This window comes from Takifugu rubripes, chromosome 2 (assembly GCF_901000725.2).
Source record: "Takifugu rubripes chromosome 2, fTakRub1.2, whole genome shotgun sequence".
Taxonomy (NCBI): domain Eukaryota; kingdom Metazoa; phylum Chordata; class Actinopteri; order Tetraodontiformes; family Tetraodontidae; genus Takifugu; species Takifugu rubripes.
In genome coordinates, this window is record NC_042286.1 from 11,467,974 (window position 1) to 11,492,176 (window position 24,203).

Sequence of the window (24,203 nt, forward strand, 5' to 3'; positions counted from 1 at the left end):
TCGGCAGACATTCAGACGGGGAAACGTCTCCCTCTTGCGGTTCGGTTGTGAAGTGCAACCGCTAGATTTGTAGTTAGGGGGCTGCAGCAGTCTGGAGCCCAGAGACATGAACAAAGGCGGACTTTTGCTCCCGGAGACACCTTCCTAATGCCTCCAGTTTTGCTGGGCTTCAGCCAGGGAGAGCTTGCCTGTTGAATCAGACCTCAGATGACGTTACAAAATAATTATTTGTCGGTTCCAAGTCCTTTTTTTTGCAGTTTGTTTAGCTGTGAAGCGCCATCCCGCCATTTTTTTGTCCCATTTCATCTGCTTCCGAATAAGTAAACATCGGATAATCATTTATTTTATAGATAATCTTTGAACCGTTCAATGAAATGTGGGCCAATTTGAAAAAAAAGAAAGAAAAAAAGATCTGATTCGTTCTCATTCGTGTGTCACGGGTCCAGTTAAAAAAAACCAACGGTCTTATCTGCCAGAAGGTGTCGCTCTCTGCAGGTTAATCCAGTCACGCTGCACCGGACACTTATTGTGAGAAAAGCCTGAATGAAGCTACATCCACAACTGTTACAGGAAGACTTTGGTGTGGGGGTGTTCCCTGACGGGGTCTGTGCAGCCCTGCAGCATGTGTGTCAGATAAAACCCTCTGCTCCGGGATCAGAGACAGCCGTCCGTCTTTGTTGCCCTGATCCTGGGGCCTGTGTGTATTTGTCGAGCAGCTTTGCCCGGTAGCTTCTCGGCAGGTCTCTCGTCACCTCGCGGGGAGGTCTGCATGTCGCGCGTCCTCCCCCTCCCTCCCCCCAGCTCGCCTCACCTCATCCGCGCCCCCCACGGCCTCCATCCCACTGCCGTTCCTCGACGCACCATGCCGGGTATCCGAGGGTTCCAGACCAAACAAGCAAACAAACAAACAAAGAGAACAACAGAAAAACCCATCAGCCAGACATGCTCGGTCTGGGCTTGAGGGAGAGATGGAGAGAGATCTTGTTTGCTTTCTGGGCCAGTTCCATTTCACGATGATGGCAGAGAAGGTCTCCCAGGACACCAAGACCCACACTCCTGTTTGACTTCCAGGGGGCAAATCAAGGTGGTCCTCCGAGCTGACTCATCATCCTCCGTCCTGTCCGTCCTGTCCGTCCTGTCCGTCCCGTCCTGCTATAACTGAGGGATTCTCCTATATCGATCATTTAACCTCTGACCTTAATAGATACACATATGTGTTTGTGGTGCAATTAAAAACCAGCCAGTTCTAATAATAATCTCCATTTCTCTCTGTTTCTACTCTCTTATTCAGAGGGTTTTTGGAGACGCTGCTACGTTTGAAGAGAAAAAAAAAATCTGGCATTATTTCACGTAGTTTAAGCCCTAAAAAGAGAGGTTGATGAAGTCTCAACAAAAATGAGCCTGAATTAATAAGTATTACTTTACTGATATTACTTTACCTCACAGTAAATCTAAAGGAGGACGTATTTGCTGTGAAACTAATGTCAGAGCTGTGTGTGTGTGAGTGTATGTGTGTGTGTGTGTGTGTGTGTGTGAGTGAGTGTGTGAGTGTGTGTCTGCCTGCCTGGGATGTCAAGGCGCTCTTTTGTTGTGGAGGAAATTAAAGCTGGAAATGGCGTCCCAGTCTGGGAGAATGCTGATGAGCCATATAGGTATGTTTGATTTGCTGACTCCAGCTGTGCCTGGAGAATTCCCTTGACCCGTCCTATGGATCAGTTGCTGTGTGAGGCCACATGAACCCCTGTTGCAAGACAGCCAGGCGGGCGGGCGGGCGCAATACGCAACCCCCTCACCCCTCTTGAAAGGGCCGGCCATTGAACTCTCAGGCAAGTGGCAATATTTGCTCACCTGAAATACACACATCTTGCCAATTGGGGTCAGGGTGGGCTCCAGGACTGGGGAAGGACCCCTTGGTGCAGCTGTGGCCCACAGAAAGAGCAGACCAGGAAGTTTTGTGGCTGGAGGAGGGGCGGGGGCTCTCCTGGCGGGGGGCTGTTTAGCCGCGGCGGCCCTATTGTACCTTTTAAAGAGCCAGGGACCATATTTGTTCGAAGCCGCGGGAGGCTGATGAGGTGCTAATCTGTTGAGTGGCCGTGTCATTGGACACCCCCCCCCCCCCACCTTTCCCAATAGCCTGTTAGCTGTCGGGGCCTGTAAAAAAGAAGGAGGGAAGCAGAATTTACGAGGCCAGGCCAGGACTCCGCCATCGGTGTCCACGGGTAAGCAAACACAGATTGGACACTTATGTTGTTTCACTGCGAGGGCAGGCTTTAGCAGCAGGCTCCTGGGGTGACACGTCAGCAGCCTCTTTTCAGTCCTCTTCATGAGATCTGCCCTCCCTCTGCCCCCCCACACTCCTCTGTAAACACTACAAATTAGCCATCTGCATATGGATGGGCCCTCAGTCCATACAGGAAGGACACAACTGTGCAGGAAGGGAGAAGACGCAGGCTGTCCTCCAGCCAGATCCACGCTCACCGCTATCGGCTCTAATTTCTACGCCCATGCATACCAAACAGGGGTGGCGTGCCGAGGCACAGCCTGGTTCAATATGCCAGAAATGTGCAGCCGATCCGCCGGGCGTGGGCCGTGGCTGCATGCTGCGTGGAAGCACGAGGGTAATGAAGGCGGGGGACCGGCCGGCGAGGGGCGACGGGCTCGGGTCAGCGGTCAGACGTGATCCTGAACTCGAATTTCCCCGAATTTCAGCCCGGAATACAGATAAGACAGCGGCAGATATGAACCGTTGGCTGAGCCGCTGACGGGAAAAGGAAATGGACCAAGAGCCTCTCTGAGATGTAAAGCTGAGATGTGTGTGTGTGTGTGTGTGTGTGTGTGTGTTGACAACAGGACTGTCAGAGGTGACAGCGCTCGAATGGCCCAAAGTCACACATGTCTCACCAATTTCAAAAGTGGAACCATTATGACAGAGGAACAATGTCAGTAGGTCCCAGCCCCATTGCCCCCCCCCCCCCCCAAGGCCAGGTCTGCCCTCTGGCCCAGCCAGCACGGACCCATGATGTGTGAACAGCAATAGCTCATGATGGATTATGATGCGGGGGAGTGGGGGGGTGGGGGGGGGTGATATTTAGATGCAGAGCTTCCCTCGGGAGCGCAGCACTTTAATTAGCATAGCAGCACGGCCCCCCTCCTGTTTTAATTGCCTCCAGTCTGTGATTAAATGTGTATTGACTCTGCAGTGGGTCCACTAATGAATAACAATGTGCTGATTTGGTGATATTAAATCTTTTGGCTCTAATACGCATCCCGACCACGAGGGTTTAAAGTTCAGAGCCAGACAGAACGCGCTCGTGCTGCTCTGACAGACATCAGGGATATGATGGATATTTATGAGATAACACGGCTGTGCTCCCAGAACCTCGGAATATCCTTAACAGGAATGATTTAGGAGGGAACAACGTTGTTTTCTGAGCTTCCGGAAGCTTTGGGACATTTAGTACATTTATGTAACTCGAGGTATTTTACATATATTATTGAATATCTATTTGAATTTTGTGATTTTTGGTGTGAATTTGAGAATTCTGGTGGTCTTGTGTCATAAATAGAACAAATTCCAATAAATAAGTCATAGCAAAGGGTTTTTTAAGGTCGGAATGAGTTCAATAAAATCACTTAAGCTTCTTTCTAAGTTGCAGCTAAATAATGTCTGTTTGACGTCATTTCTTTAGCATTTTCACCATTTGGTGTCTCAAAGTTTAGGGATTTAGAGACTTTAGACCTGGGATCACATAATCACCAATAACCGCCACCTAGAACTGGGTCAGCCAGAACTTATTAGTGATCAGGATGGTGCGTTCAACTCTGCGCGTTCCCGCCGCCATGGCTCCCAATGACCTTCGTTTTAGGAGCCGAAGAATTCCTCTGCGTCACCGGATCTCTCGGGATCCCACCATCGCTCCCCTGCTGTGGTCTGATGGATCAACTGTCACCGCGTCTGATGAACGCCGGCCGGCGGTCAACACGGGGACCTTTACCATGACAAGAGGGGAAAGTGTTGGGTCTGCGGCGCCCCGGATACAGTCAACACGGAACCCTATCGGGCGGCATTCCTCGCCCGCATTCCTGTCAATATCAAACGCGGCGTGTTTGAGGATGTCCTTAGCACGTTTACGCCTGTGTTTGCGGCCCGACCCGCCGGGGGCCACAGCAATAACTTTGGACTCCCTCCCACACTGCACCTCGCCGCGCTGGTCGCTCCGGGGTTTTTATTTAGCGGGATTGTGTGCCTTCCCAGTCCAGCCGCTTTTCAGATTCATTTCCAGGTAAACACAGCGCGGCCAGCCACAAACCTGCAGCCAACAGGCGTTGTCACAGCTGTGGCAGATAATGGCGAGTCCAAACTCCAGCCCGGCTCTGGAATGTTTACTGTCACCACAGGCAAGTTGGCAGCAAACATCTCTCTTTTTTTTTTCTTTTTTTTCCCCCTGCGCCACTTTCTAAGAGGAAGACTCTCCCGTTATTCTTTTTATTCCGATGATTTCCATGCTCAACCCTCGAAGAGGGACGTTCTGGAATGATTCGGTACGATTCGGTAAAAGAGGGGGTTAAAAATCCGAACTGAAGAGCTGAAACTTAACACATTCCTGCCAACAACTCTTGGGTGTTTGAAGGAATGTTCCTCCTTCCTCTCACGGAGCGCGGATGACCCCTTCTTCCGCCCCCCCACCCCCCCTTCGCCCGCAGCTAGAAAACTCAGCTTTGCGGCGACGGTTTACTTTTGCAGGTGTCGCCCTCTTCACTTCTTTAACAGACTCATTTAAGTCTCATGGAGCCGCGTTTGCTCTCGTCACCTCCGATAAAGGAACGGCGCCCGCACGTGTGAAATCTCGCGCGCATCATCGGGCGTGGCTAATTGATTAGCAACGCGGCAGAGCTAGCGCGGTCACAGAGGCTGCAGGCCACACATTAGCCTGTGTATACTCACTGCTTTTGACTCGTCCGTGTGAAACTTGATGCCTTTCTCTCTGTTTTCTACCTTCTTATACAAAAAAGAATGTTTGGGAACAAACCGGTTAGTGATGAAAGCAGCTGTGTTCTGAGGGAACATGAAGCATTCAGCGACAGAAGACTCTAATGTGCTAAAATGAGCTTAACCCACTTTAAACTCCAGGAATTCCCATGTGATGTTAATGAAATGGGAGATAACTAGAGACCAGTTAAGGACACCATTGTTTCATGAGCAAACACCAGATGTGGGCACGATCGGTGTAATAAGGTGTCATAAAGTAAAGTAAATGTGCAGCTAAAAAAAGTAAAAAATGTTCCACCTCATTGTAGCTTCACTTGCTATCAAGTCTATGAGCAATTCCGTGTGGAGATGAGGAAAACGGACTATTTATTAACATATTTTCACCAATTTTTGATGTAAATAAAGATGGGACAAGAACAAAAGTGAAGTATTTCAGTTTTCTAGCAAGATACAGCCTCTCTCTCCCCCTATAATTCTCTCTCTCTCTCTCTCTCTCTCTCTATATATATATATATATATATATATATATATACAGTATATCGATAGACAGATATTTTTTTCCTCTTTTCTCCTCAGTCATGTGAACAAATCCCTACTGGATAATGAATTATTGCCCCGACACGGTCGGAACAGCTCGTTCGGCAGACAGCAGGCCTGTTCGGGTCTCCAGTAATGTCACACACAGGCCGGCCTGCTTCACCTTCAGTCTGGGGAACAACTGCCCCGGTGGATTCATGGAACACGGAAGCTCCATGTGCTCATGGACACACGTGACATCGGAGGAGGAACAGGAGATGGGACCGTTAAAAAGTCCTGTTTTTGATTTGTTTTTAAATCCAAAATGTGACCTTTAACCAATGGGTTGATAATTAACCAGGGAATTAGCAACGTGTCTGGTTCAGGAACACAGTGTCAGGCAGGTCGAGGACAGTGGAGAATGTGGTCATTTTGGGATAACTGGTACACTTTAGTCAAAGCGGCAGATGGTTAAAAAATAAAGAAATAAAAAGGCATGTTTCCCGAAATTCTAGAATTTTTTAAACCAAAATGTGTCAAGGCCACGCGGAGCTGATTCAATCATTAATAATGTGACCAGTATTAGAGATGATGCATTCATGGACATTTGCTGTGTTGCCTGTCTCGTTATTGTCATTAGTTTTAATGAATTAAGCGGAGTCAGTCAAAAGTGCAGATCCGAACATCTCCAATCAAATCCTCAAACGTACATGCAACATTCCCCCGGAACCACCAGCACCGCCTCAGGAACTCATTTCCAAGTTAAGCAGAGTCTGTTAGTCCCTCGTCAACACCACAGGTTTACTCGCCTTTACTAATAGCTCTCTGCACTGATAGTTATGCTCCTGCGTAAATATGGAGTCAAACAGATGAAGCGTGGCTGGCACCGGACCGGACCCTCACCTGCCTGTTTGTGTCACACAAACACTGCAAATACTGTACGGGCCGGACCCCGACAGGCCGGGCCTCGACCCAAGTAACCGCGGAGATCTGAGACATGTGGCGATAAAGGGGAAAAAATCCGGGACACTTGCGCGGTGGGGACCTGATTATCCATCTGTTGGATCCATTTATGCGGACGCAGCCGCTTTTAGAGGTGTGAGGAACTCCTAGATTATTTTCCAGGAGTCACTTTGCATCTCTCAAGCTGCACAGAACGTGTAACACCGTGGAAAATACTAGTGACAGTGTTTAAACCGCGTTTCCCTTCTTTTCATGGCGAAAAGTATGGATTTGAGGCAGAATGAGGTGGTTCGTAGTAACCGAGAGAGGGCGCTCTAGAGCTGCGCCTCGCATATTCAGCATCAATTAAACATTTCGAACGGCTGATTGAGACCAACAGCGAGGTGAAGGAAAGAAGCAAAATATGCCAGAATCACAGGAAAAAAATGTAAACTCGAATGGCTTTTTTTTCTTGTTGAGAATTGAATATATGTCTTCATAACGTGGGATTCATGCACCATGATGTGCAGCAGGTTTGAGACGCATTTTAAATGATTTGCATCAGCCATCTTCTTCAGGACATTATTACACCGTTGGGGAAATCAAAAATGGCAAATATGCTCCACGAGACGCATATTCACAGCGATAAAACCAACAAAAAATGTCTTTTAATAGGATTATTAATATGTTAACTAATCCACCTCACATTAATAGTTAATTTTACACTGCTCTCTACTCAGAAATACTTTGAATATAAGATAGTTTAAAATCTACGACTCTTCAAAGTAAAAAAAACCAAAAACAACCAAAAACTGAATCCTGATTATCACGTTAGGGTAAAAAAAGAAAAGAAAAGAAAAAAGAAAAGAAACAAAAGCAGGTTGGAGGGTGCGTCAAAGCGCAGCAAAGCGCCGGACATTCCCATTTATAGTTCCTCATTGTCACTCACGGCCCAATAAGATGAGTTTATAATGAAGCTTTCCTTCAGAAATTGTTCTTTTCAGGCAGCGCAGGTGTACAATTAGGGTGGCGATGCTGGTGGGGGGGGGAGCTTGAGGAGTCTCACGCCTAGGTGCGAGGAGATTATTCAAATAGGGCCCAAGGCGTAGAAGTCGGGATTGGAGGCTTGCCTGGCGCAGAGCTATATCACAGCGTTAACAGGCAGCGCTCAGCGTCATTCGAGCTGCACTCACTGACAGACGCGTCTCACCGCCGCCTCCACGACACACACATGCGCCAGCCTCCGACCGAGGGACACACCGACGCAGCACACACACCCAGTGGTCCCCAGTTACCTGCGCTTATTGGGAGACTTTTGGGTTTACCTCTGCTGGGAGACGCTTTGTAAAAGTCCTCCATAATGCTTGGAGCAGTTAAAATGGAAGGACACGAACACACCGACTGGAGCACCTACTACGCAGAGCCCGAGGTGGGTACCTTAAATATATATTTTTCCCCGTCTAAAGCCGATCCCATTTTATAGCTACAACTCAATATTAGCCCTGAGATAATATTAACTTTGTGATCAAATATTGACTTGAGGCGCCTCCAAATCCTCCCCCATCTCCGCGCAGCGCACTCTCCTAACAAAGTGGCTGACATGCAGAGGGGAAACTTTTCACGCGGATTATCATTTTTATTACTCTAGATGTGTCTATGGTTACTAAATTGGGTTTTGTGGTTTGTTGTGACCCAATTAACATCCGAGCTGCTGGGTTTTGGGGGAGATTGATTTAAATATTTTTGGGTTTTTTAGCTATTTTCAGCCACTTTATAAGAGATGCCATCCCGATCCCCAGTCTATTATAATGGTTTTACCGTGATTTATTTGCATTGGTATTGGAGTTTAATTTAACTATCTTCTAAATCTTAAAAATCTTTCCTATATGTGAGACAACGAACCCTGATTTCTCGCCCTGATGCGCAGTTGACGTGTTCTGATCACTGACCGCAGGCGACTCTGATCATTTGTCTCTTTCCCTCGCCGACAGTGTTACACCTCAGTTGGCAACATGAACACGGGCCTGGGAATGAACTCGATGAACACCTACATGAGCATGTCCGGCATGAACACCACCGCCAATATGACGGCCAACTCCATGAACATGTCATACGTCAACACGGGCATGAGCCCCTCCATGACCGGCATGTCGCCGGGAACCGGAGCCATGAACGGGATGGGCGCAGGCATGACGGCCATGAGCGCAGCCCTGAGCCCGAGTATGAGCCCCATGACGGCGCAGCCCGCATCCATGAACGCCCTGACGTCCTACACCAACATGAACGCCATGAGCCCCATTTACGGACAGTCTAACATCAACAGGTCCAGAGACCCAAAGACCTACCGCAGGAGCTACACGCACGCCAAACCGCCATATTCCTATATTTCTCTCATCACCATGGCCATCCAGCAGTCCCCCAGCAAAATGCTGACACTAGCTGAGATCTACCAGTGGATAATGGACCTGTTCCCTTTTTACCGGCAGAACCAGCAGCGCTGGCAGAATTCCATCCGCCATTCTCTGTCGTTCAATGACTGTTTCGTCAAGGTGCCCCGCTCCCCGGATAAGCCGGGGAAAGGCTCCTTTTGGACTCTCCACCCGGACTCCGGAAACATGTTTGAGAACGGCTGCTACCTGAGGAGGCAGAAGCGCTTCAAGTGCGACAAGAAAACCATGAAGGACGGGGGTCGGAAATCCGGAGACGGCGGCTCCTCCAACAGCAGCTCCGAGAGCTGCAACGGTAACGAGTCCCCCCACTCCAACTCCTCCTCCAGCGAGCACAAGAGGTCCCTGTCGGACATGAAGACGAGCCAGGCCCTGAGTCCGGAGCACGCCGCCGCGTCCCCGGTGTCGCAGGGGCAGCACCTCATGCCCCCGCACCACTCGGTCCTTGCGCACGAAGCGCACCTGAAGCCGGAGCACCACTACTCCTTTAACCACCCGTTCTCCATAAACAACCTCATGTCCTCAGAGCAGCAGCACCACCACAAAATGGACCTAAAAACGTACGAGCAGGTGATGCATTACTCGGGCTATGGCTCCCCCATGGCCGGGGCTCTGTCCATGGGCGCCATGGCGGGGAAGCACGGTCTGGATTCCGCGTCCATACCGGACGCAGCTTATTACCAAGGTGTCTATTCCAGGCCGATCATGAACTCCTCATAAACTCTTCCACCGATGTGGACTTTAACCCCCGCCAGTTTGTACATTTGTAAAAAAGAATATAGAGTTTGTGTACAATATGTATTTCAGATATTTTGACGTTTCTCACCGTTTTAGTTGTCGAGTTTGTTCGTAGCTTAATTATTTTGAGAGAAGATGATCATAATAACTCAACGTAACGATAATGTGACCAGATCTTTTCCCACTTCAGGGAAAGAGAACCCACAACCTGTTTGTAAAATATCTGGATTGCTGAATGGATTTGAGAGGACTTCTTCAATCATTTGTGTAATTCCTATTTATGGCTTGTATATGTGTATTCTTGTAGTGACAAGAACAGAATCTATATTAAAGTGTTACTGGTTTTGTTTTCTGAAATTGCGGCGTGTTATTATTATTATTATCATTATTATTATTATTATTATTATTATTATTCAGCCATTTGGGCTTAATTACATTCATGGATGATTGTCAGAGTTTAGTAATTATTTATACTATACTACTATTTATACTTTAATACTATAATTAAAAAAATACATTTAATAGTAAAAGTATATTACACTTATTATATATATGTGCACTTAACGTATTAATGAAAAAATCGGCTCATTTTCTATATTTTTTATTTCATAATGTATTTTGTCACAAATGGTTGGTGATAATTTCTTTTATCTAAAAAAAGAAGAATTCTTCCGCTCCACTTGCTCCTATCATGAGGCCCCTGTCTTCCGCCGGGATTAATGGCTTTGCTGCACAATATTGGGCACAATAAGCTCAATTTGTCGTCGGGAAAATGCAAACAAAACAAACACGAGCTTAATAATCCCAAAACCAAATTTGATTATTAATGATGGAGAACATTATAATTTTTGGGATCTTGAGAAAACGGCACGACGAATTAAATAGTGGAGAAATACGTCACAACATGCTAAAATCATGCAAAAGTTCCCTAAAGAGACCTGAGATGTGTGACGGTGAAATTCCCACACAATGACACACATATGATTCCAACCACGTCCACACACACACACACACACACACACACACACACACACACACACACACACACACACACACACACACACACACACACACACAGAGCAAAGTTTAGATGAGTGAATATAAGATTAAGTGTTATTGTCCCATAAAAACAGCCTCCCGTGGCGCAGGAGAATAGTTGCTGGAAAAGAGGCTGATTTGGGAACAGAGGTACCTCAATGTGATGCTCTAACTTTTCTCTCCTCAATCTGGGGGCCCATTGTCTTTCCCCTACTTTCAAAGTCGGGTCCACCCCGCTCGTTAGATAAGATAGACTCGAGACGGTCCAAATGAGGGGGTCCTCCTCCCCTTCGGCCTCCTCCAGCCTCCGATCCTCCGCTCAGCACAAATCCAAGGCCAGGCAGGCTTTTCGGGGGGACAATTCTGCTCCCTTCTACCCAAATGACACTCCTTCGCCTTCTGAACACGTAGGGGCCTAAAGTGCGCATTTATTCTCCAGACTCTCTTTACAGATCGCACTTTAAACAGCGTGATCTGCGAATAAACAAAGCCAGTAAACAATGGAGTGGAGGCTATGCCCACATATAGGGAGAGTACACACACCATCCAAATTGCACAAGTGTAAACTTTGAATAGGACGCAGCAGCTCTGTAAATTTACACAGACATTAAATTTCGTTCTATTCATTTTAGACATATAATGCTAAGCTGATTTTTTTTATTGCGCGCTGATCGATATCTCTGTAAAATAATCATTTTTTTTTTAACTAGCGGGGCAGTGAAATCTTTGCTTTGTGCTAAAGTCAACAGTGGCAGAGTTTGAGCTCAAATAAATGCCGTGATGTCTGGAGCCCTGTGCAGAAGGCAGAAGGCGAGCTTCTACACTGGGCTCCGGCGCGGCTGCAGCCGCCGGAAGTGGCTGTTCCTGCGCAGGTATGAACCTCTTTCATTTCTACACTTTATTCTTTATCGTGAAAGGAGAGCTGGTTTGGATGCATCGGGCATGAGGAAGAGAGAGGAGGGGGGCTTCGGCGGCGGGAGAGGCCGATATCCTAAATTCATGAGAGGAGACGTATTGGATTTCACGACAGGGTGGTGCAAAGCTGAGGGGATCTGCAGGTTGTCTGACAGAGACCGAGAAGTTTCAGCGTGATGGATGCGCACAGAAAAAAAGGCACCGCACTAGGAGCCCGGGTATTCATGTCGATGCTTTGGAGAGGAGACAAACAGGCGTTCAGATCCAGCAAACTGACACTATAAATGTTGGATCTTCAAAATATTCAATGCGTTTTCGATGGATTTAAACTAAACAAATGGACGTGACAAAGTATTCCTGCAAAACAACGGTAGAAAGAGGGCGCCGCGCATGTTTAAGAGAAATTAATTTGCAAATTATGCAACGACTTGTTGAATTAGACACATTATTGCAGCGGACGCCTGGTTAATATTCTTATACTTTCTCTGAGGACATGGAAACGTGCTTTGCTGCAGCACCGGCACTGCGTTCAAGCTATAACAATAAAAATATAGAGTTTTTTACAGGGTTAAGTTTAAGCATTTAAGAATTGTCCTTATTCTGCTGACCTCAATTATAATTTTATCTCTGTAGAAGAAAAAAGGCACAATATAAATATCATTATTAATTGCAGCAATGCATCAAACACCAATAATAATAGTAACAACAACAGCAATAATAATAATATGATTGGCGATAATAATAATACTAACAACTATAATGATAATTATACTAATACTACTACTACTACTACTACTACTAATAATAATAATAATAATGATAATGATAATGATAATGATAATGATAATAATAATAATAGATATTAACTGGGCCTACACCGTTTGGAACAGACCCCCGGTCCCCTCAGGGTAGATTTGCCCCCCCCAGCACACGCTGAGATGCCGATGCCCTTTTGGGGCTTTGCCGGTTCAGAGGTAACCAACCTCAATCTGTACCGGCGGTAAAACGAGCTCAAGGGCCACAGCACAGCGTCTTCCTCATCCCCTAACTTTGTTCAGGTTTGCAGGGGGGAAGGGGGCACATCAGCAGCTCCTCAACCAGCTGCGGTACATCTGTTGTTATAGCAACTACAGATGATGGCTCCTGCCTGTTGATCTGCTTTTAAAAGCCCGTTAACCTGGTTTGCACTTGTCGCGCTGACATTTACAATTGAAAAAGCAAATGGTTTTGATTTTGCTTACTTATTTTACACACATGCAGCCACCAGTGAAAAGGAAATAAAAATGCTATTATTCAATCTCCTAAAAAAAAAAAAAATCAGGACAAATGACATCGTATTTATTAAGACCACCAGAGCCGTTTAGGATTTATTTTTCTAACATTTAATATTGACTGAACCAGGATTCCGAAGTGAGACATTTCCCCTGCAGCAACGCATTTTAATACCCAGACGAGTTTGGGCCTCTATTCTCATTGAACGAGTCTGTATCTCATAAGCCATATAGAGCATCCACCCATGGGCGTCGACTGCGCAGGGTAAGAAGTACCATTCGTGCTGTTTTATACAGCAAAGCAAGAAAATACAGATTTATCTAGAAGAAAATGTGATATCTAAAATAATGCTAGTCGTGATTTAACGATCGGTGCGTTATAGAATCGGTTTATGCTTATTCTAATGCTCGGCTTCACTCATCGAAGGGAATATCTGCCTATTAATGGGCTGCAGTCATTTCAGAGTCCGACGCACCTATACCAGGCTGCAGCCCGCGGACTGGAACACCCAAGTAGATCTGTCTCCGTGGTGACGGCGGGACACCAGTCCAACAGGCTGTAATTCTGTCTCAGCCTTTTTGCAGGGGAGGGCTCGTCCACACTGGTCCGACTAAACTCCTCTTTCACTCGAAATACTCCTAATCCTATATCTTAGCAAGGCAAACTGCGGGCCCTCAGTATATTAAAGGGACAACAAAGTCACAACTCAAACCCACCCATGGTTTCGCAGCGGGCGGCCCGTCCTGGGGCGGTGCGCCGCCATCCCGGGTCCGTCCATCCCTGCAGCCTGATGGATGTGTTTTTAATAGGAGACAGCATCTATTTTTTATCTGAAAGCGCAGAGACAATAGACGGTAGTTGAGTGTCTCTGTATTTAATCCTGATGCTACAAATAAATAAATCAAGAACTGAAAACGTCCCGCTGAATTTAATTAAAAACTCCTGCATGTGTTTAACTATCCCTCTTACAAATTATATATTTTAGCAGGAGTTAGACGAGCATGGTAAGCAAGAATATAAAATAAAAAAAAATCACCTTTGAAGCAGAGCTTTAAAAATTAAATTTTACATTGAGTTAAAAAAATTGTTCTAACTGAAAAAAACCAAAATTCAAAAGTGTACTTCAAATAATGAAAATGATGTGTGATGGATGTGCAATGTCACTTAAAATGTAGTTTTAAAATATATACAATAAGCTAAAGTTGCAACTTTGCTTTATTTTGCTGCAGCGTGCTGAAATAAAAAAACCCCAAAACAAATAACCCAACTCATCTTTGTTGGAGGCCTGTTAATAATATTGTAGATTGTTTTAATTTTCACCTCTACACGAACGTCTAAATACTTATTTTCATGCAACAAAGAGATTTTACTCCCAACAACCTTGAGACAGATTTTAGACTCATAAGCATCAGAAATATCTCGCAGTCTGCACGAATAAAGTACAATATTCAACTATTACTGCCTAACCTTTAGTGTTTGTTCTTTCCTGCTTGGACCTTAAACTGCTTCTAGGTATGATACCCCTGAGAGACAATATCACTCGACGATGATTGTTCAGTTTTTATCTCTTATAAATTGTCATAAAAACCGGTCAGTATGTCATACAGATGTGGCTCTGCAAAGGTCAATTATAGGTGTGTTATGACGGAAGGAAGAGTTGTGTGTGTGTGTGCGTGGGGATGGACAGGATGGACCCGATGGTGAGAATGCGGCCGTTGACTGTGATGTGTCCGCATTTCTTTAACACGGATATGTGACATTCCTGAGCGGTACTTCTTCATGTCCTGAAAGACAGAGAGAGAGAAAGAGACAGAGAGAGAGAGGTCCACCAACAATGCCCATTGAGTAGGTGAGGCAGCAGCTGGTGGGACGTGCACTGACCTAAAGGCGAGCTATTCAGGCCAGGATGTGGCGCCTCTCCCTGCCCCGCTTTTCATCTCTAGAGGTGGATGGACGGTCAGCGCGCTGCTGCCATGAAAATGAGCCGTTGCCTTTATGGAACCAATCGACAAAAACCAGGAATGACGGGAAGCACCAAAGGACAGTGATAACGGGATGGTGGCGGTTTCCTTCGGGGATAGCTGAGGTGAAGCTGGAAGCAGTGGGAGATAAGAGGAGTGAGATCAAGCAGGCAGAATAAGGGATGATGATTTTTAGATGTTGAAAATGTAAAATTTCAGGCCCTGCTGGAGTTGACTGACAGAGACATTTTGGCGTGCGTGCGCTGTCATGCCACGAGTTCCTCTGCCGTAATTCCGCAGGCTTTCCACAGCAGGTCTCGGGATTTTCTTAGAGATCAAACCTTGCTGCCAAAGCAACCGTAAAATGATTTGCCGCTCAGCTGTGGCACGTTGATGCCTGATATAGATCCACCAAGCTCCCTCTATTCCCCAGGAGATGTGATATGGTCAGGTTTTAGATTTGCCAGCGACCAATGACTATCTGGGCTCTCTGCCTGATGACGGTGCCACATTTTGGCCCCTGTCTTTAACCTGCGTCCACCCAGTGACATCAGAACAGCACATGGCCATAACATGGAAGCCAACATGCTGGATATCTCCTCATTTTCCTCTAAGCTCCAGTTCCAGGAAGTGAAGGCAGAGCGTTGCCAGCCAATCACAGCGAAGGACATCCAACTCATTAAAAGTTAATGAAACCTATAAACGTGGTGTGCCAGTGATTCATTTAAACCCCCAATCCAATCTCCTCTCCCAGCAAAGGCAAACAAGCCCGTGTGCCCCCGGTGCCGTCCTCGGAATAACAAACTATGGAATATTTTGTCCTGCATATGTTCTCCTCCGCAGACATGTTCACTGAGATAGGCTCTTACATTGGGACTTGTCTAATTTAGAGAATGCCAAGATGGTGTTCCGCAGAGGTGAATTCTGTAATCTGAGTCCGAGTTGAATTTAATGCCTTTACTTTACGCTGCGCACCGTGTCGGGAAAGACAGCGGCAGAGTGCCATTTCAGCATTCATGAGAATCACTGACATTCAAATAATGTTCTCATTTTAATACCGTACGAGTGGGATCCAAATCTATGTGAAAAACCATTTACGGCCATGTGCCCGAGGAGAACTGAGCCGTATGAACAGGAGAAGCCAAGTCTGAGGGTCCTTTTCCCCTTAACTTCCAACAGGGGCTGTCAGTTCCAGGATGCTGTTACGGCATCGATGCACATAATTTAATAACAACACATCAAGAGCAATAAAGTGCCACTTTACAAGTGTAAGTCAGTGCAAAGTGTGGAACAATATACCGCCTTGTCTTTAAGACTATCGTTTCTACGCCACACTGGTGCCTCAGCGCTTCCCTCGAGGGATTCAAATTAAATTCCCTTCATGTGTAACGTGCCTGTCAGCCCGTTAATGAATTCCCATACCCTGACTCGAATCAAATTAATCCTCAATTTAATCTCATATAAATGGATGTGTTATTTATAATGGTGAGGCGGATGCTTGGTTGGAGGATTGAGGAAAGCTGGGAGGTGTCTTCTGGGCTGTTGAGCAGATTATAGTGAAGGATGAGGCCTGTATGTTTCCGCCGCTACAGAGTAGTCCCCTGATACACACTATTTAACCCTCGCCTGCTTGACGCTGACAGAAACATCACAGCGATTGTCACTTAATATCCTTCCAGATTAAGGAGTCAACGGGCAGATTTATTGGGCGGTGCCGGGCTACCCTTATCTTCAAGAGGTTGATAGAAAAGTGGTCTTTATTTGAAGATAGAAAAAAGGGTTAGCATGATTCACCTGTGAGTGGTTTTGTTACAGTTGAACTAGCTGTGGTTCAGACTTGTTCTAACCAGAGAACAGAGGTCAGAGTGTCAGTTTGTCAGAGAGAGTTGTTAAGGATGCAAATATCAGCTGGACCTCCTTTCAAATGCAAAACGGTTACAGGAGATGGGATCCATTTTTTTTTTGGGGGGGGGGGGCAACTACAGAGTGTTATTTGGACCAGAGGACCACTGCCTTGATTTGTTGTGGTCGGGGCCGCCTGAGTGACGGGGAGTTTGTTAAAGGGCTTGTTTGCACAAATTCGACAGTGTCATGTGGCCCGGTGAAATATTGCTAATGTCTTTTAGATGCAAATACAATGGTCCACTATTTGCGTGAAGAAAAGCCAAGTCCAGATGGCGGCTCCAGGTTCAGTTATTGATGGGCCGCTCGGAAGTCTGGATCCGTCGCGGCGCCCGTTCCTCTGTTGTTTTTGGCCCGTTTAGGTCAGAGCTGAAAACAAATAAGGGGGTGCTAATAAACTGGGGTAACAACACATTTTATTAATCTAAAATAACACAGATTCAATGGGATATTAACAACATATTCATAGATTAGCCAAACATTTTTCTTCATAACTTTAAATATTTTGATATTAATTTATTATGGTGCACTTTGATGATAAGCTGGTCTCACTTATATTTAAATGTGTTTCTTTGAGTATATGTATGTGGTGGCTATAAGGGCTGACAGACGGCTCTAAAGTCACTTTGGCATTTGAGCTCACACTTTTTAGCATTTAAAGCTCTGGCCACCAAATGTCTGAACAGCTATGGTTTATTGAGACATCTGTAAGCGTACCAATTATTTTTTTTTTTTTTAGCCAAGCTTGGCTCGAGCACCTACGTTATGGAGCAAGGGAACCCAAACAGCACGTGTGTAAAAGTTCGCTGTTTGCCTTCGTTCCACCAAATCCTCGACAGCCGTGCTGCAGCCCATCACCGCTCACACCATTGTGCTGTCACAACAACCAAGCACATCACTTGTGTTGCAAAAACTCACCCTGTATGTATCAACTACCAAATGTTTGGAGACTGCGGAGAGGCGATGGCTGGAGTGGATGGGTGGGTGTGGGGGTGGCTGCATAATTTGCTAGGAAACATTTTACTGAACATTTGGTGATAAAAACGCCGGCGTCGGCCCCAAGGCTTAAAGCAATTAATTCAGGATCCTGACATAAACTCTCCAATCCTTTGACAGCTTGGAGCTGAAATAAAAATGCTAGTTCTCCTGGGAACGGCAGGAGATAGCTGGCTCTTTTCTGGACTGTTTGCTCACTGGCCCTGAGAGCAATCTTCCCCAGTCAGAATGAAATGCAAGGACACAAACAATGTACCGGCGAGAGAATGGGAGATGGGGAATGAACAGTTTGGACTATTTGCTCAGCAGAAGGGCAGCCACAATGGCTGGCCCATGGCTTTCCCATGCATCAAGCCTCTTAGTCTAAGGCCTCCCTTTGTTGCCTGGTTTCTTCTTCTCTGGCCAGATAAGAGCCCAGCTGCCCTATACTTTTAATTCCCATTGTAAACCGTACTGTATGGTCATTTGTCTGTCCACGTTTTGCCTGCCATCCAACATCGTCTAATTGAACGGGTTATCACTGGTAAATCTGTGTTCACCTTAGCATGTGTACCCGTTTAGGGATTGAATCGCTCACACTTTGCTATAAAAGGGAGGCTGGCGACATGTGTGTGTGTGTGTGTGTGTGTGGGGAGGGTGACGGCTGAACCCTCCTCTGTTCTTTGAGGAGGCAGCACAAGTCAAATAGAACACGATATCAACGGGATCCAACTCGGTTTTCACGAGTGTGTCTTTTTCCCCTGACAGATTTGAATCAGAATTCTGGAGTCCGCTGAGCAACGACCTTGGTTTCTAGATGCACTTTTACAGCCAAAGGTGGAAAGCCTCTGAGGGCCCTTGAGAGAGAAACGAGATGCGGTCATTATATGACCTAATGGCAACTCCAAGCAGAAGAGAGGGCAAACAGAGAAAGTGTAGTGGCACTGGTCCTCAGAAGGATCCATATTGTGCTCTTTTGTTTTGGTTTGTTGGTTTGTGTTTGCATTTACATTGACCAGTCCTCCCGCCGAATGTGTATTCCCACTCAACACATGTAGCGTTGTCTGCATGGCAGGAAATAAAAGTAGAACCCCTCACCCCCTCCCTCCCTGGCTGCGGTCTGCTGGGAATAAAATAACAATAGTAAACGTATCCGAAACAAACAAACAAACAAACAGATAAATAAAGGAGGACGAGTGGGATGTCGGGACAATACACAAAAGATGAAGGAGGATATTAATGCATGTGAGCAGACGTTTGACTAAACACAAATACACATGCACACCCACACACACACACAGACCCACATGCATGCACGCTCGCATGCCCATCCCCCTTTGTAAAGGTTGTGGTGTCAGGGACCCCCTGGGTGGTCAGACTGAGGATGATTTCAACACAATATGATGTGCTTGAGGAAGACCTCTGAGAAGATGGAAACACTGGCTGTTTTCTCACTGTCATGTTTTTAGAACAGTTCACACACACACACACACACACACACACACACACACACAGAGACGTTACGTAGGTTTTTTTTGTAAAGCTGGTGAGGGGACAAGTACTTTGCTTTAAAGTCAGATATGCTCAATGAAAACGGACTTTTCGGTTGCAAAGCGCAGTGAAAACACAAGCCGTGGTGATTCCACAATGGTTTATTCTGATGGTTAAGCTCTTAATCTATCAGATCACATTTCAAAGTGCTGGTAGCTGTGCTGAGACAGGTCCCAGGAAGGATCACCTTTTTGTTTGGAATAATAAGACTCGTATCTGCAAAATAATAAAACAAAAAGAAGCTCAAGCCTGTTTTGGAAGCAACACCACGACAAGGAAGGGAAACGGTCAGCGCTTGCTTCTCAGGCCCACCTCTGGGGCACCTACACGGCTTTTCCAGCATGTCAGACCTCAGGTATGGTGTGATAAATAGCAGCCTTATTTGTGCCTGGGAGAGCCGAGCTCCTCGCGGGGTGGTGCTCTCAGCTTCACGCTTCACCAGCGGTGAAATAAAGCTCTGTTCGGGCCATTTCAACGCTGCTTAAGGCTGTCCGCGTCCGTGTAATTTATGAGTTTGAGAGGACGTCATTTCGCTAAGTTCAGCGTGACCTACAATCTCGCAGCGGCCGTGGGTGGAGAGGTGGGCCGCCGTGTGAGTCATGTAGGAAAACTTACGACACTCCACCAATTACCTACAACAATGGCATCCTGAGTGATTCCTCTCGTGTTTTAGCAGTGCAGTTCAGCTAAATGGGACGCGGCCAGAAGCAAATGGACGTGTGGCAGTCGGATATTTACCTCGCAGAGGGTTACTGAAGGTGGCAGGGGGTAGTTAGAGCTGTCATGCCCCTGTAGCTCTCAGTGGGTGGTCGCACAGACAGACTGACGGACATAAAGACACACTTGTAGTTGTATACTTGTTTAATCTGTGGCAGTAGAAAAAATTAGAGGGCAATGAGGGAATGAAATATAACATCTTCATTGTTATATTTAAATGACCTTTTACGCCGATCAATTGTGTGATAAGTATATTAGAAGAGGTGAACTACTCATTTAAAAAATGCAGTTTTAACTGTTGACAGTTAACAAATTTTGCAGAGCTTTATCTTTTTTTATTTATTCTTATAAAAAGCAGAAACAAATAATATTTTATTTGTGACTATAAATCCTGTTTATTCAGCACACGCATCAACAGAACAAACTGTTTCGCAATAATTTGAAAATGTGATTCATGGTCCTGCAATTTTGAAACGTTAAACATTTATGGATAAATATGGAGTGTTTGCCCTTTTCTGTAATGAGCAGATATATGACGGGAGAATTCTGTTTTATTGCCGAGCCATCACCTAAAGGGAAATTAAAACACACATCATCTTCTTTTATTGATGGTTGGAACACTGGTGACATTTTTCAATAAGAAAAATATTCATTTTAAAGTAGATGAATTTGATTATTACACGTGACTTTCAGCATGGGGTGAATTACTATTGAAATTATATTTTATTCTGCATGTACAAATAATTATGAATATTTAAATTATTTAACATTGTTTGTATTTAATTATTAGGTAATATTAATAATTTTAAAAAAGCTCCACATTTACTCATCCTTTTTTAAAGAAACAAGTTAAACAAGCAATATTAAATATTGTATTGTATTTATTTTGAATTTCTAATATAATAGAAATAAAGAATCAATCATTTATTGTAGTAATTTAAACAATTGCAATTATTGCACACCATAAAAACACCATACATTTGTATTTAGTTGTTTTACTACATTTAATGAAAATATAATGTGAGTGTCTTTTTTTGACGGGTACATTTGATATTCAGCTGTGGTGAGCGTGGTCAGGGGGCAGCACAGCCAGACGGGACTGTGCCGTTCTCATTACCCCAGTGTGTGAGTGTCAACACCCTGTAAACACCTCTGACACACACGCTTGAATGCGACCGGCGACTTAACTAAACATTCCTGGGTGTTCCCCCGTAAAGGTCCACCTCTCCTCCACCAGACTGCACTGACCCGTCTCCCACGCTCCAACCTGCTCTCCCGGACCATCCCGGAAAAGCTGTTTGCCCTAAAAATCTCTGCACTTCCTTTATAATCTCTCATTTATATTTAAAATTGAAAGGATATGAATTAAAAACCGCGATAATTCGCCAATCTACATCTGGCACCTTTCTTCCGTGCCTTAAAATTCTCAGGAATTCTCAGGCCCCATAAGGATTTGGGAATTTGGGAGTATAATTCCAGCCTGGTGCTTATCGCCACACCCAGACTATTTGAGTGTTTTGAGATGCGGGCTCCCTGAGGATGGATCGAAGGCATCCTAGTAGAACTGCACATCAAATAAATAGGAGGATGGGATTTTATATGGAGGCCGAGTCTGTCAAATAGGGCTCTGCTGACTGAAGCGATCCCCACGGCCCAAGTGGAAGAGAGGAGGGAGAGGAAGCCTCAGAGGGAGTGCACACACACTCAGACACACACACAAACACTAACACAATGTCCCTCTCAGTCCTGGGTTGTGACCGGCCCATGGCATTGGCCAGGTATGTCAACTATGTTTGCCAAGCCATCCATCAGCCGTGCACCTTCCCTCCTGAAACAGGAACTTTTGTTTGAAGCATACACTTGTTAAGCCCATCCTTTGACTCTGCTTGGGCTAATTTATTTCCCTGTGGCCCAGGCTGAGGATTTATTAGCACCTATGTTTTGTTCTTTATATTCCCCTTATTGTAGGCTCCACAGTGCAAACGTGCTCATGGAAACATGGGCGTGTCGTCACGAAGAGAGATTGCACGCTATAGTTTGGGGACGCCAATGGCCGTTATCGTCTGTGACCAGGGTTAGCAAATAAACACACGGCGGCGGCGTCAGGCTGTATATAGGGATGAGATTTACTGCTCACATATGGTGAAAATGATATGGAATTTTGCATCATTGGGAAAGCTTTTTATTAGTCATGCAGTCATGGTAGTCGTGAAACGATAAGGTGGTTTATAAAACAAACGCGAGAAACCGGTTTAGATTTCATAGAGTTCATGAAATGACACAAACAGACCTGACTCATGTCACCATTGTTAGCTAGCTCTAAGAGCATATTGTCTGAGTGAAACTAAGACATGAGAACAGGCCACCAGAGTCTGAAATGAAACCTACATGCCGGCTGGTATGTTTGCTAAAGCACCTAAGTTGGAGCCTTACTTCATACTCGGAAACACAACCTCCATTTATCTTTTGACTCTGGGAGAGAGAGCAGATATGACTAAAAGTGTGGTGTTAATCATTGACCTGCAACACACCGAGCATCCTGGATAGAGTGGCCACTTTGCCTGCCTCTCATGCTGCGTTTTCGGCCGTAAATGTTTGTGATCCCACTATCCTCTCTCCTACAGTATTATTAGCACAGGGGGACGTTAAGGTGAGGTCACAGCTAACTTTCAATAAAGAACCATTGAGGTAAATGGGAGATAAGAGTTTGCCTCTGACCCTTTTAGGGCTATTTAAGAATGCGGTAACGCTAATATCCCCCTTTTCAAAAGTTGAAAGCTAACTTTGACAGGCATTAAAAAGCTCTGGACTTTGTGTTGGCAGGTCAAGATGGAAGGCAAACCAAGATTAGGGTACATTAATTAACCGTGGTGTTGTCCCTTGAAATACTTGTCTCCTGTGCTTATTTGTTTTTTGCAATTATTATTGTAGAAATTTGAACATACTTCAAGCACTTATATTAATTGATGTGTGTAATCTGTAGTAATGACATTGACATTTGCTTTTATATAAAACTAACCCTTGTGTTCTACTGATTTACAGACGACCATTGCCGCAATTCTCTCGTCACCCTGCATCAAGTGACCTAAAAGCACTTTGCTGTCGACGTACTTTGGCTATATCTGCCTCTGACCTGCTCTGCCATATGTAATATCAAAGCCTCTGTCAGTGCAAAGCTGAATGGGAACAAAAGAGAGGCCTCCATCAATGATTAACTGTTCTAAAAGCCCCGGCTTTTGTATTCCCATGGTGCCCAGGCTATCTAGCCAACATGTGACATACTCACAGCATTTCTCTTTTTTTTTTTTTTTTTTTTTTGAGCAGATTGGGGGAAAGCTAGTGAGCAAACACAGGTGCTTTGGAGCAGCGTTGCCGACGCTGTCAGGGACAACCACAAACAAGAGCAGCTATGCTTGGCTAAATGAATCCCCGCCCCACCCGGCACCATCACTATCACCTCCACCCTCCCCTCTCCCCGGCGCTGGCTGACATTTTTCTGCTAGCCTCCCCTCCAGAGAGTCACTTCTCCCACCCCCCCCGGCACCGACACAAGTCCAATGTCCGCTCCACAACTTGTGACACCCTCCAAAGAAACAAACAAATAAAAGTGAGGACGGCCGACCGCTTCTTTGAGGTGATGGCATTTGCTGTAGTCACGACTAGTGGGAGAGCAAACAAATGAACGGTGTCCTGGTTCTCACTTTCCAACCCAAACTGAATGTCTTTTAGTTCAAGTGGGGCAATTCCAATGACCCTGGTGTCAAATGTTATATAATGGTTGCACACTCTTGCACTTGAAATGCCGGGAGGAGGCCGCAAGAAATTAAACAAGGCAGGAGTATCGGCCCCCGTGAGTTGTGTGTTGACCTAGCTTGTGACAAATAAATCTTGAATAAAATGCATTTGTGTGTGTGTGATAAATGCTGCTGGTTTAAATTTACTGTGATTTTTTTTGTTTTCCCACTCACTGTAAGAAGACGTGTCTGGAGCACTTAACCTTCTTCATCCGCGCCAACTGAGGCCACGGTGTCGCTCATTTTTGATAAGACTAATCAGATGATAGGATGGCGTTATCTTAACACGGCTTTCCGGCCGGGAGACAAATGAAAAGTGTGCGATAAAGGGAACAAAAGCCCAACGCTTACAGGCTGTCTGTGGAGAAGAATTAAAGAATGACAGGGATGAAAAATTCACAAAAGGTGCAATTTCTTTCCAAAAATGTCTGCTCGGCCCAGGTAA

At 45.5% G+C, this 24,203-nt stretch overlaps 1 protein-coding gene and 1 long non-coding RNA gene across 2 annotated transcripts; both read left to right on the forward strand.

Moving 5' to 3' along the window:
• The first annotated feature begins 7,455 nt into the window (after positions 1-7,455).
• On the forward strand, positions 7,456-9,991 carry foxa2 (forkhead box A2). Its single transcript, XM_011615958.2, has 2 exons — positions 7,456-7,877; positions 8,440-9,991. Exons 1-2 carry the CDS (start codon positions 7,809-7,811, stop codon positions 9,613-9,615), a joined length of 1,245 nt encoding a protein of 414 aa, XP_011614260.1. The 5' UTR covers positions 7,456-7,808; the 3' UTR covers positions 9,616-9,991.
• A 1,260-nt stretch (positions 9,992-11,251) lies between these two features.
• Positions 11,252-23,866, forward strand: LOC105418054 (uncharacterized). The gene is made up of 2 exons (XR_965459.2): positions 11,252-11,543; positions 23,007-23,866. It is a non-coding gene; the product is annotated as an uncharacterized lncRNA (long non-coding RNA).
• The last annotated feature ends 337 nt before the right edge of the window (positions 23,867-24,203 follow it).

What these genes read in the sequence shown, in the direction of transcription:
- foxa2 (XM_011615958.2), top strand. Translation starts at nt 7,809, where the DNA reads ATGCTTGGAGCAGTTAAAATGGAAGGACACGAACACACCGACTGGAGC. An exon ending in CCTACTACGCAGAGCCCGAG is followed by an intron (nt 7,878 to 8,439) that starts GTGGGTACCTTA and finishes CCTCGCCGACAG; the next exon opens with TGTTACACCTCAGTTGGCAA.